The sequence below is a fragment of the Nothobranchius furzeri genome, chromosome 11, assembly GCF_043380555.1.
Source record: "Nothobranchius furzeri strain GRZ-AD chromosome 11, NfurGRZ-RIMD1, whole genome shotgun sequence".
Classification (NCBI taxonomy): Eukaryota; Metazoa; Chordata; class Actinopteri; order Cyprinodontiformes; family Nothobranchiidae; genus Nothobranchius; species Nothobranchius furzeri.
The window spans coordinates 3,308,612-3,322,563 of record NC_091751.1 but is presented as its reverse complement, the minus strand read 5'-3'; the positions used below and the strand labels follow the sequence as shown (position 1 = coordinate 3,322,563).

Sequence of the window (13,952 nt, the reverse complement as noted above, 5' to 3'; positions counted from 1 at the left end):
TTAGTTAAAAGTGTTGCAGTGACAAATGTCACTGCAAAAAAAACTCCAATTACAACAACCAAATGTTTTAAATCATTTTATACTTTCACCACATCATGTTTTTGTTTTATTATTATTAATTTGTTTATCAGATTTAAACTAGTTTGATTTTGGTGGGCGGAGAAAATTAGGGAGTCAACAGTGATTGGTGGAATTGTCCAATGTAGCTCCACACTGCGCAGTGATTGGCTGTCGTTAACAAGGCCCCGCCCATGGGCGGTGCCTCTAGCCTGTTGTATGTTGCGCTCAGAGAGCGTTGATTTAGAGGGTCTCTCTATCGGGTGGTAAGGCTCATCACCGGACTGACGAGGGGACGTAGCTGTTGGTGGAAGAAAGCCCCGCTTTTATCCATTCACCACTGGATACCTAACTCGCCCTGGGGTTGGATTAAACTTTAATCACATCTTTTTAGTTTTTCTTTTTACTTTGCTTTTTCCCGCAACTCGCCGAAGACAATGGGATCCCAGTCATCCAAGGGAGAGGTGGCGGCGGAGGCAAACGCCACCGCCGCGGATGCTGCAGCTGTCAAAACCAACGGACAGGTAGAGACGCTCAACTGGCTACACGTTCTCTCGGTTTTGAACGGAGGACACCTGTGGGTGCTGGTAGAAGTTTAATTCCTCGCATGAAATTCAGTTTTTGCTACATTTACTCGACGCTGAATTGGATAAACGTGAATGTAAAGCGGAGGAGATTTTGGGCAGGTCAGGTGGTCACAAGACAAACCTGTCTGTCTCGCGCTGACGGTTTTGTTCTAAAACTAACTCATTTGCACTATTACCTGTTTGCTAAGGACATGTATTCGTTTATCCAGGTGTAAATGGGCTCTGTTTATTTGTGGCTGTGGTCTAAAGCGCGCGCGCGCGCACACACACACACACACACACACAACGTGGTGGATTGTCTGGCATAAGGGGGAGGGGTGCACGTAGGCACTCATCCCTTTGTAAAAAAAAAAAGTCCGAGCCTTGGTGCTTTTCTAGCCATGTGTATTATTAAACGGGACTTTCCACGACAAAATGTGACATGAGTCACATTTTCTCTGCGTTTTTATTACAGTTATTACGTTACTATGATTAATAATTAGCTGCGCGGTTATCAGGTGAATAACTTTTTGATCAATAGACTTTGAATCTTTTTATATTTTTAAAAGGGGTTTGTTTAAAAAGAATAAATACAAATTAGATTATGTGTTTTTATTCTTCCACCGAGGAGCCCCAGCCTCGTCTTTAATGAGCCGACGTCTGTCTGGTACCTTTGTGGATCTGTGGTGTGCTACCGCCGCCTATCGGCAGATAGCTGTACTACAAGGCGTCGCCTCAGCCACTCACGGTGGTCAATTAATGAGCACGACGATTTTCTCCCCAACAAATACAACTAAATATACCAAATGCTCTTATTGCGTTTGGTTATTTTATGAGAATGTATTTAGTATGTAAGAATTCCCCGCAAAAGCAAACATTTGTCTTTTTCCACCTTTAGGAGAATGGACACGTGAAAACCAACGGAGATGTCTCCTCAAAGCCTGACGGGGATGCTGCAACCAATGGCTCAGCCGAGGCAGCCAAGGAGCCCGAAGCTGGGGCGGAAGGAGACGCTATCGAGCCCGCACCTGCTGCAGATGGAGAGGCTGCCAAGCCTCAGGGTGAGGGCACAACCAAGGAAACCCCCAAGAAGAAGAAGAAGAAGTTCTCCCTGAAGAAGTCCTTTAACTTCAAACTGAACCTGAAGAAGAGCAAGAAAAGCGAGGCTGTGAAGGAGGAGGCAGCGGCAGCAGCAGCTGCTGCCCCTCCTGAGGAGAAGCCAGCTGAAAATGGAGCTGCTGCTCCTGCGGAGGAGAAGGAGGAAGTGAAAGAAGAGGCTGCTGCCGCTACTGCGGCTGAGGCTCCAAAGGCCGAGGAGGGGGCAGTTAAGGAGGAGGCACCCAAGGAGGAGGCCAAGGAGGCAGCTGCTCCAGTCCCCGAGGCCACCAAACCAACAGAGGAGAGCAACTCAACCCCTGCTCCGTCTGAAAAGAAAGAGTGATTGTACCGTTAGCTCACAATGAACTGTGGTGAACTGTTTTTCAGAAGAGAGAAAATCTAAGAGTATATATATATATATATTTATATATATGTGTATATGTATACATATGTATATGGATATATGTATATGTAAATATATACACATGTATGTGAAAGACTCTTTTGACGTGCCACTTTTCGTCATGATAACAAGATGACAGACTAGATTCACTAGATCACTTCCCCGGTTACTGCTCCACATCCGGACGTGGACTGAGTTTTTGGCAGGGGGTCGGTCGCTATGTGGAAAAGGGATTTACCAGGCTGGAACGCCGGCCACCGACACCATGAAGTAGAGCTGGACAGACGGAGGAAGGGAGGGAAGGAGATGGAGCTGAAGGATCTTTTCCTTAAAAAAATCTACAAATCAAGATGCCTTCTTGCTGAAGGATCGACGCTAGAAGAGATCCCAGGACACCACCACTTGAAATGACTGTTAAATAATTAAAAAATAAACAAACAAAATCAGAAAACTAAAAGACTCTTTCAACTTTTTACATTCCTATATATTTTAACCCAAATTTGAAGTATTTTGTGGTGTATTATAGAGAACCATCTTAAAGAGAAGCTATGTCTCGTTTGTTAAAAGAAAAGACGACTTTGATTTTTACCTTACTATGAAAACTAAAACACTTAAGCTTGCTATGTTCACTGTTGCGGTTTGATATGAAGCAGAGTTGTTTATCTGTCGTGTGTGAGCCTGAATCTGCTTTGTCTCTGTAAATACATTGGATTGATTTCTGTTCTTTATTTTGCTAATGTTGACAGATGTTACTGGTATATTGTAAAGTTGATAATAGTAAATAAATGTTGGTTACCTGCCTGTTTATGTGTCCTTATGGTTATTTCTATCATGCATCACATTTTCCCTTCCACAGTTGTAAGTTTACATAAAAGAGCTGTTATTACATGTTTAGTACTACTGTATTAACAGGTTATAATCACTTGCAGTAATGTGGCTGCTCCTGTATAACAGGGCTCTTGTTTAGTGATATTTGAAAAATTTCTCCTGTATATTTGTGCACATTTTAATTATCATCGTCTTATTAATCAATTTTTTTCATCTACATCTGGGCAATAGGCAAATATATGGTCATGGGGATGTTCTGTCAAGTTTATAAAAAATATAAGTTTGAAATACAATAATCTGAAACAATATTAATAATGCAGACTGTATTCAATAAGATGATCTAGTTATTCTTATAGCCCAAAGGTAGGGATTTTGAACATTTTTAACTATAAATCCACTTTAATCTTCAAAAGACATCATATTTTGTGACACTTGTACATTAAAAAAACCTAGAATGTTATACTTCTATCCATTCTTTAGGTCTTGGAACAGTGGTCTCCAATCCTGGTCTTGGAGATCCAACTAAAACATGACAGGTGGGGGCTCTTAAGTACCCAGATTGGACACCACCACTTTTGAATGAGGATAATTAATTTCGAAGCATCTATTAGTGATACTGAAAGTAAATCAACACTGCGGAAAACCCTAACTAAAATTTCAGGTTTTACCTTGTGAATAACTGTGATTAATCACAAGGTAAAACCTTGTGATTAATCACATGGTTTTACCTGTTTTGACTTATTGATTGTGATTAATCACAAGGTAAACCCCTGTGATTAATTGTGATTAATCACAGGGTTTTTACCTGTTTTGACTGTGATTAATCACAAGGTAGGTGCATTGTCATTGGCCTTTGCCTGCGTTCTCATTTATATTATATACAAATATATATTATTATATACAAATTGCATCAGTTCAAGTCAAATTTAATTCATTTTAAGCCTCTGGGTTGGTGTGGTGTCAGCAAAGAAAACTCAGCTTTAGACGACATGAAGGAACGCATAGTACATGACACCTTCCATCATGGCAAATTGAAACAAAAGTGTAAGCTGCTCAAGATTTGGAAGATAGTCTAATCGGTAACCATTCTTGTGTTGCCCTAGTGGATTAGCCGCAGATGGTCAGTTGTAGATGTCCATCTGTTGAATGTTCCACAAGTTCCACCTGTTCATTTTCTGAACCAATTCATCCTCACTAGGATCATGAGGAGCTGGTGTCTATCTCCAGCATTCAGTAAGCTAGAAGTAGAGGACACCCAGCGCAGGTCTCCGGTTCACCACAGAGATAGACAACCACTCACCAGTGGCGGGTGGCCACTAGAGGGCGATAGGGCTCCCCCCCCCCCCCCAGTTTTCCCCAGTGTTTTTAATTTTTATTTAAAAAAATAAGTAAATAACATTAACAATAATCACATATTCTAAGTTAATTGTGTGTTTTGTAACAAAAACAAATCATATATTTATATCATTGGTGAGAAGCTCCCTGCCGAGCGGTGGAGGCAACAGAAAGATCGCCCAAACAGCAGTGAAGCAGCCAGCCAATTGCTGACAAGAAAATCAAACGCATAGGAATGGGAATGCATCCAATCAGCGTCGTCGATTCGGAAGCCCGAAGGGCGATAGAGCTACCGCCAAGGCTGTTCGTTGGTGTTCGGGTTGAGCTCGACTCGAGCAAGGTATTTATTTGGTGGTGACGCAGATGCAGTGATGGACAAGAGTGCACCTACAACGAGCATGGATACCGGATCTCAGCAGCCACTGAATTCAGTTCGGTCTCTTCTCCAGTATCCGTTCGAGAGGAGAACAATGGTTGAAAAACTTGATGTCAAAGAGCTTGGACCAGATCAGCCTGAAGTAAAGATAAGCCAGCAGGACAAGGAGAGAGGTAAACTGTACACACGACGCTTCTCCCGAAATTGGTACACCAGGAAGGCTTGGCTAGCTGGATGCAATCATGCTAATGCTTTATTTTGCTTTCCGTGTTTGTTATTCAAAACGGCTGGGACAGATAAGGCATGGATTGTGTCAGGAGTTACAGACGTTTTTCTGAGAAGGTGAAGAAACACGAGTCATCCCGGGCACAAATGGACAACACGGTGAAGCTAGCCGTGCTAGGCAGCAGAGCTAACGTTGCCATGCAGCTCGACGAGGGAAACGGAAGAAACGGAGGACGTTTGGACAGGGGGAACAACAGCAGCTGGGTGCAGAGGTAAGCTGTACATTACATTTCTGTGAACAAGACAATCAGAAATCCTTGGTTGTCCCACAAACCGGGACATTTGTTTAATAACATGTACATTGTTTAAAGTGCAATAACTGTAAAAACTCATTTCAACACACATACTTATTATACATATTTAATCATGTAAATGTGTATTTCATGTAAATTTGTACATACATCAATCTGATTCCATTTTACCCGTTACACTTCTGCTGCAGCAAACAAATTTCCCAGCTTTTGGGACAATAAAACATTTCTGATTCTCAATTAGATGTTTTTACCTCAAATGTAAAAACATCTGATTGAGAACCAGAAATGTTTTATTGTCCCAAAAACTGGGAAATATGACATTTGTAAGAGGATACTGATGACATTATTTCCTATGAAAGTGTTTCCTATGTACTTATCTGTTGTTTTTTATTTATCATATGACAGGTATGTGACACCATCCTGAGCCATGCAAAAGAGCGATTCTCTTTTACCAAGCACCTCGTTACTGCCACTCTGCTACAAAGTGACTTGTTTGTGCAACACACAGCGCAGTTCCCAGATGCAGCACTGGCGACCGAAGTAGAGGCCTACCCCATGCTGAACAGCGCTATCCCTCATCCATGAGAACCATGAGTTCAGGGCTTGCACTGGTGCACTGACTCTTCCAGTTTTTCATGGAGAACAATCTTCAAAGCACGTTCACAGAGACTGTCACTCTTTTGAAGATTCTTGTCACCACACCCATGACCACAGCCGAATCAGAGAGGTGCTTTTCTACTTTAAAGAGGATTAAGACTTTCCTGAGGAACACCATGACACAGGATGGGCTGAATGCTCTTGCCATGCTCTCCATGGAAAAAAAAAACTTGTCACAAACATTCCTGACTTCAATAAAAAGCTCATCGAGAGCTTTGCCACTCAGAAGGACAGAAGGGCAAAATTTCTGTACAAATGAGGTATCACACACACACACACACACACACACACACACACACACACACACACACACACACACACACACACACACACACACACACACACACACACACAAATGCATCCACTTGATCTTTGTATAAAGTTGACCTTGGCACAACACTCCAGAAATATTTAACAGTGTAAATTTCTGGCATTTTGTCTAAGTGGTGTTTACTACCATTACTGTAACAGTGACCTGCTCATAATTTTTGGTGTTCACTCAAATGTTGAAATTAAACAAAATGTGTTTGTTACCTGCCTCTTGCATTGCCTATTTACCATTTATGGTCGTGTTATTTTATGTGCAATTTAATGCAGTATTTTACAGCCAATAGTCAGACACACCTGGATTAATCAGTTTGTCCAATGATGTAAGACAGGAAATAAAAGAGCTGTGCTTAATTCAGGAAATAGTGAAGTTGTGCACAAAGCTGTGAAAGCACAAGTTTGTTTAAAAATAAAAAAATAGCACAGCCCCACCAAAAATATTTTTCACCAGCCGCCACTGCCACTCACTCATATCTAAATGGTGTATGACCTGTACTTCTTTGGTGCCTTCTAAGGATTCTACAACACCTCTAAGGCGCTTCACAACACAATTAGTCATTCACCCATTCACACACTGGTGATGATGAGCTACAATGTAGCCACAGCTGCCATGGAGCGCACTTAGGGGTGAGGCAGCCGAACACTGGCGATACCGGTACCTCCGACCACCACCAGCAGGTAAGGTGGGTTAAGCGTCTTGGCCAAAGACAGCAGCATTCTCTGGTGGGAGCAAGGATCAGACCTGCAACCTTCACATTACTGGATAACTTGCACTACCTCCTGAGCTCTGCTGCCCCAATTAGGGACATTTGAGTGGTGACCCCCAACTCCGCTCCCTGAGGGCCATGCATCCAGCATGTTTTAGTTGTTTCCTCAATCCAAGACCCTCGATTCATCTGTTCAGTAGCTCATCAGGAAGCCCATTAATCACCTGCTGATTAAAATCAGGCGTGTTGAAGCAGGAAAACAGTAAACCATGCTAGATACCAGAGGTGTGACCAAGTCACTGCTTTGCAAGTCACAAGTAAGTCACAAGTCTTTCCAGTCAAGTCTCGAGTCAAGTCCAAGTCAAAGACAACCAAGTCAAGTCCAAAGTCAATGATGTGGAAGTCCAAGTCCTTAACTTTGGATTTTCAAGTCATAATCAAGTCATTTGTCCAACTTCAATTTAATGACAATGATAATAAATAAATTCCAGAAATAAAGCTTCTTAAAGCTTCATTTATTTGCTCAAACAAGCAGGAAGTGCAGCAGAAACTGATTATAAACAAAGAGCTGCTGCATTTAGCAGTATATCAAACCCAGAAACAAGAATGATTCATGATTTTTGTCCATGTCGTGCCACTTTTGTGCTAAAATATCAAATATGCTCAAGTCATCATCAAGTCAACAGATGCAACTTGTTTCAAGTTGCAAGTCATTGGCGTTCAAGTTGTAAGTCTTTATAGATTTTATCAAGTCAAGTCAAAAGTCATTAAAATAATGACTCGAGTCCAAGTCATGTGACTCGAGTCCACACCTCTGCTAGATACGCGCATGTGTTGTATAGACATGGACGTAATTTTCACTTTAGAAGTGGGGGGGACACGGGGGTGGGGGGTGGGGTGGGGGTGGGGGGGATCTTTACAGTATGTTCTAATGGGAAACAGGCTTCAACACAAACTGTTGTTTTCTGCTTGGTCCTAGAGCTCAACCAGTGTCAATTAATATAGCGTAATATTGTTTTTGGATGGTAAAAAGTGCAGGGGTCAAACCTTGACTTTGGAAAAAGTGGGGGGGACATGTCCCCCCTGTCCCCCCCCCAAAATTACGTCCATGTGTATAGAGATGTTTTATTTTAATACTTTTTTGTTAGTGTGTCAATGTTGTGAAGCAATTCTCCACCAGGACATCAGAGGGCGTATAGGTTTTCTGGGGTATCGTTCCATCACTGCAATCCCATAGTGTGTTTATATTGTTTTTATATATTTCGGAGACTTTTAACCCTCTGGAGGCAGGCATTGTAGATTTGCATCGTTAAAACCTACCTACCTGATTACTCCACATACGTATTTCATGAGCATTTTTTAACTCAGAAGTACCCCTAAAAGACTTAGTCCTTTTATCAAAACTTAATTTGAGCCTGAAAGGGTTAAACATGAACAAATATGTCCTATTCCTCCATCTCTCCATCCAGTCAAAACTAAACTCACATTTCCCATAATTTCCTGACACGAAAAAAAAAGTTTGCCGCATATCTTTGTACTTAAAGCAGCAAGCCAGAGTATTTCTTTTATCAGATGGCACCTAGTGGTTGACAAGCATATCACACCAAGAGTCGGTTGATCCGTTTTTTTTAAGATGGCTACTTCATGTTTCCTATTTATGAATGTGCTTCTGTAGCCGACAAACAGAGCTAAAACACGTTGTATTACAAGTATTATTCTCATGTTACGTTGTGTTTTCATATATTTCTATTTTAAATACTTACATGTCAGTGAAATGTTCATCAACTCTGCATCAGCCCAGGTACTTCCTTAAATTTGAAGCACGTAAGCGGTAGTCTAACGCTATTGGTTAGTTCTGATCAGCGGTCAGTTTCCTATTGCATGGAGCTCTGCGGGGCAGGGGACAAGCTTAGCAAAAAAAAAAGACATAATGCTTACATTATATCACAGTACATGATAAGACAATCACTTTTACGGATTTCTGAAAAATCCTACATAAATTCTGAAAGGGGAAAACTCCGGATTGCTGCTTTAAAGGTTGAATATGGAACACGGACACTGGCGAACACTGTGGTGAACTCTGGTATTCAGAGACGGTATTGCAACAACAAGACTAACTTTCCAGCCATTGGGATGTTGGTTCACTGCTGATATGTTTCAGCACCATGTTTAGAGACAAACCATACAGGATAAGGACTCATTTATACTTATACGTTTATTTTACAACAGTATTTATTGTTAGAACATCTTCTGGGCTCAGATTCAACTGCTTGACTTGTCAAGTCCACCATTTTACACAGTCCCAGCCTTGCCTTGCTGAGCGGTCTTTTTAGTGCAACGGTGCACTCTAGTGGCTGGTAGATGTAAACATAAACACAGCGCCGTGCCTGACAAAATAGTCTCGTCTCGTCTTCCTCCGCTTATCCGGGTCCGGGTCGCGGGGGCAGCATCCCAACTAGGGAGCTCCAGGCCGTCCTCTCCCCGGCCTTGTCCACCAGCTCCTCCGGCAGGACCCCAAGGCGTTCCCGGACCAGATTGGAGATGTAACCTCTCCAACGTGTCCTGGGTCGACCCGGGGGTCTTCTGCCGGCAGGACATGCCCGAAACACCTCCCCGGGGAGGCGTCCAGGAGGCATCCTGACCAGATGCCCAAACCACCTCAACTGGCTCCTTTCGATCCTGAGGAGCAGTGGTACTACTTCCAGTCCCTCCCGAATGTCCGAGCTCCTCACCCTATCTCTAAGGCTGAGCCCGGCCACCCTACGGAGGAAACTCATTTCGGCCGCTTGTATCCGCGATCTCGTTCTTTCGGTCATTACCCAAAGCTCATGACCATAGGTGAGGATTGGGACGTAGATCGACCGGTAAATCGAGAGCCTGGCTTTCTGGCTCAGCTCCCTCTTCCCCACGACAGATCGGCTCAGCGTCCGCATCACTGCAGACGCCAAACCAATCCGCCTGTCGATCTCCCGATCCCTCCTACCCTCACTCGTGAACAAGACCCCGAGATACTTAAACTCCTCCACTTGAGGTAGGACCTCTCCCCCGACCCGGAGGTGGCAAGCCACCCTTTTCCGGTCGAGAACCATGGTCTCAGATTTGGAGCTGCTGATCCTCATCCCAGCCGCTTCACATTCGGCCGCGAACCTACCCAGCAAGAGCTGAAGGTCAGAGCTGGATGAAGCTAGGAGCACCACATCATCCGCAAAAAGCAGAGACGAGATTCTCCTGCCACCAAACTCGACACACTCCACACCACGGCTGCGTCTAGAAATTCTGTCCATAAAAGTGATGAACAGAACCGGTGACAAAGGGCAGCCCTGGCGGAGTCCAACTCTCACTGGGAACAGGTCCTACTTACTACCGGCTATGCGGACCAAACTCACGCTCCTCTGGTAAAGGGACTGAATGGCCCTTAACAGAAAGCCACCCACCCCATACTCCTGGAGCGTCCCCCACAGGGTGCCCCTGGGGACATGGTCATACGCCTTCTCCAAATCCACAAAGCACATGTGGATTGGTTGGGCAAACTCCCATGCCCCCTCCATCACCCTTGCAAGGGTATAGAGCTGGTCCACAGTTCCACGGCCAGGACGAAAACCACATTGCTCCTCCTCTATCTGAGATTCAACTATCGATCGGACCCTCCTCTCCAGTACCTTGGAGTAGACCTTTCCAGGGAGGCTGAGGAGTGTGATCCCCCTATAGTTGGAACACACCCTCAGGTACCCTTCTTAAAGATGGGGACCACCACCCCGGTCTGCCACTCCCTAGGAACTGCCCCCGATGACCACGCAATGTTGTAGAGACGTGTCAACCATGACAGCCCTACAACATCCATAGCCTTGAGATACCCAGGACGAACCTCATCCGCCCCCGGGGCTCCGCCGCTGTGTAGTTGTTTGACTACCTCAGCAACTTCTGCCCCCGAGATCGGACAGTCCATCCCCAGGCCTCCCAGCTCTGGTTCCTCCTCGGAATGCGCATTGGTGGGATTGAGGAGCTCCTCAAAGTATTCCTTCCACCGTCTGACTATAGCCTCAGTTGACGTCAGCAGCTCCCCATCCCCACTGTAAACAGTGTGAGCGAGTTGCTGCCTTCCTCTCCTGAGGCGCCGGACATTTTGCCAGAACCTCTTTGGAGCCGATCGATAGTCTTTCTCCATGGCCTCACCAAACTCCTCCCACGCCCGAGATTTTGCCTCGGCAACTGCCACTGCTGCACCCCGCTTGGCTATCCGGTACCTGTCTGCTGCCTCCGGAGACCCACAGACCAGCCACGCCCTGTAGGCCTCCTTCTTCAGCCTGACGGCTCCCCGAACCTCTGGTGTCCACCAGCGGGTACGGGGGTTGCCACCACGACTGGCACCGGCCACCTTACGACCACAGCTAGCAACAGCCGCCTCGACAATCGCAGAGTGGAACAAGGCCCACTCGGACTCAATGTCCCCCACTGCTCTCGGGACGTGGTCAAAGCTCTGCCGGAGGTGGGAGTTGAAGACCGTCTTGACAGGTTCTTCTGCCAGGCGTTCCCAGCAGACCCTCACTATGCATTTGGGTCTGCCAGGTCTACGCGGCATGTTCCCCTGCCATCTGATCCAACTCACCACCAGTTGACAGCTCCGCCCCTCTCTTCACTCGGGTGTCCAAAACATATGGCCGCAGGTCAGATGATACGACTACAAAATCTATCATCGACCTGTGACCTAGGCTGCCCTGGTACCAAGTGTACCGGTGGGCATCCTTATGTTCGAACATGGTGTTCGTTATGGCCAAACTGCGGCTTGCACAGAAGTCCAATAACAAAACACCGCTCGAGTTCAGATTAGGTGGGCCGTTCCTCCCAGTCACACCCCTCCAGGTCAAGCTGTCATTGCCCACGTGAGCATTGAAGTCCCCCAGCAGGACAATGGAGTCCCCTGATGGAGCACTATCTAGCACTCGTCCCAGGGACTCCAAAAAGGGTGGGTACTCTGAACTGATATTTGGCCCATAAGCACAAACAACAGTCAGGACCCGTTCCCCGACCCGAAGGCGCAAGGAAGCTACCCTCTTGTCCCCCGGGGTAAACCCCAACACACAGGCAGAGAGTCTCGGGGCTAACAAAAAGCCAACCCCAGCCCTCCGCCTCTCACCCGAAGCAACTCCAGCAAAGTAGAGTGTCCAACCCCTCTCCAGGTCTCGGGTTCCAGAGCCAATGCAATGTGTCGAGGTGAGTCCGACTATATCTAGCCGGTACCGCTCAACCTCTGCCACAAGCTCCGGCTCCTTCCCCGCCAGCGAGGTGACGTTCCATGTCCCAAAAACTAGTTTTCTTGTCCGGGGATTGGACCGCCAAGGCTCCCGCCTTGGTCTGCCACCCGATTCGCATTGCACCGGACCCTTCATGTTCCTCCTGCGGGTGGTGGGTCCACAGTTGGACGAGCCCATGTATCCGGTTCGGGCTGGGCCCGGCCGGGCCCCATGGGCGAAAGCCCGGCCACCAGGCGCTCGCTCACGGGCCCCAACCCCAGGCCTGGCTCCAGGGTGGGACCCCGGTAACCCTCCGGGCCGGGTACTCCGACTCTTCGTTTTAACCGCCATGAAAGATCCTTCGAACCGTTCTTTGTCTCACCCTTCACCTAAGACCAATTTGTCATGGGAGACCCTACCAGGGGCACTAAGTGCCCCAGACAACATAGCTCCTAGGATCATTAGGGCACTCAAACTCCTCCACCACGATAAGGTGCCGGTTCAAGGAGGAGCTGACAAAATAGCATTAAGATTATTTTTTAAATATAGCTTTTAAAGGAGAAACTTTACATTCATTCCGCACACCTTTGAACGCCCGGTGGAGGTATTATTTTTTTTAAATATAGTTTTCTTTTAAAATGTTCCGTATTCTAACTTTAAAGCTTCTTTCCGGAGTATTTCTCTCATCCGATGGCACCATCTAGTGGCTGACAAGCATAACACCAAAAAAAATCTGTCTCTCTGTTTTTTTAAAATGGCGACTTCACGTTTCTGTTCATAAATGTGCTTCTGTAGCCGACAAACAAAGCTAAAACACGCTGTTTTATGAGTATTACTCTCATGTCATGCCGTTCTCATATATTTAAATTTTAAAAACGTACTTGTCTGTGAAAAGTTCATCAACTCTGCATCAGCCGAGGTATTCCTTAAATTTGAAGCATCTAAGCGGTGGTATAACGCTTTTGGTTAGTTCTGGTCGGCACTCAGTTTCCTATTGCACGGAGCTCTGTGGGACAGGAGGCGTGCTTAGCAAAAAAAAAAAAAAAGACGTATCACTTACATTTTATCACAGTACATGATGAGACAATCTCTTTTACATATTTCTGAAAAATCATACATCATTTCTGAAAGGGGAAAACTCCGGAAAGCAGCTTTGAATCATGTGTGTATTAACATTTATATCATCTGAATTTTTCCGCTAGATGTTTTTCAGTCTGCTCGTGTCTACCGCTATAGTTGTTTGGTTCTCGTTTAATTTATTTGAGGTGGAATGGCGGTGCTGCTGACAAAGTTAAAGGAAACAGTGTCCTGACCAATCAAAGGATTGCAGTCTCACTTTCAAAAGATATTTAGAAAAGTGAGCTCTACTCCATCCATCCTTGTGAGCCAGTTGGAGAACCCTTTCGATGATGAACATGGCGTGTGTTGCCGTACCGACGCAGACGGAGAAGTATAAACTAGCCTTAGAACATTACATTTTTGTTGAACTGTCGTGATTTTGTAAATTTTAGTTAAATTTGAGTTTTTTCCACAGGGTGTCTGGGGTCTCCCTCAGAGATAGTGAGAGATGCCCGGTCATCCAGGAGGGGCTTGGAGTAGATCTGCCGCTCCTCCACATCAAGAGGAGCCAGTTGAGGTGGCTCGGGCATCTGATTAGGAAGCCTCCTGGACATCTACCTGGTGAAGTTTTCTGGGCACGTCCAACCAGGAGAAGACCTAAAGGAAGACCCAGGACATGTGGGAGGGACTATTGGTGCTTACACATTAGTGTCGGCGCGGTCAGGGTTTGGCCGGGCTGGATGGAGTGAGTTTGGTCTCGAATGGGCGG

The 13,952-nt window shown here is 45.6% G+C and overlaps 1 protein-coding gene across 1 annotated transcript; it reads left to right on the top strand.

The window, feature by feature from the left end:
- Positions 1-318: 318 nt before the first annotated feature.
- On the top strand, positions 319-2,322 carry marcksl1b (MARCKS-like 1b). The gene is made up of 2 exons (XM_015977058.3): positions 319-581; positions 1,522-2,322. The coding sequence occupies exons 1-2, from the start codon at positions 495-497 to the stop codon at positions 2,062-2,064; spliced, it is 630 nt and encodes a 209-aa protein (XP_015832544.1). The 5' UTR covers positions 319-494; the 3' UTR covers positions 2,065-2,322.
- Positions 2,323-13,952: the final 11,630 nt, after the last annotated feature.

Bases quoted from the DNA above. Each gene is read 5' to 3' on its own strand.
- marcksl1b (XM_015977058.3), top strand. From the start codon at position 495: ATGGGATCCCAGTCATCCAAGGGAGAGGTGGCGGCGGAGGCAAACGCC. The intron at 582-1,521 runs GTAGAGACGCTC...TTCCACCTTTAG, and splicing joins CTGTCAAAACCAACGGACAG to GAGAATGGACACGTGAAAAC.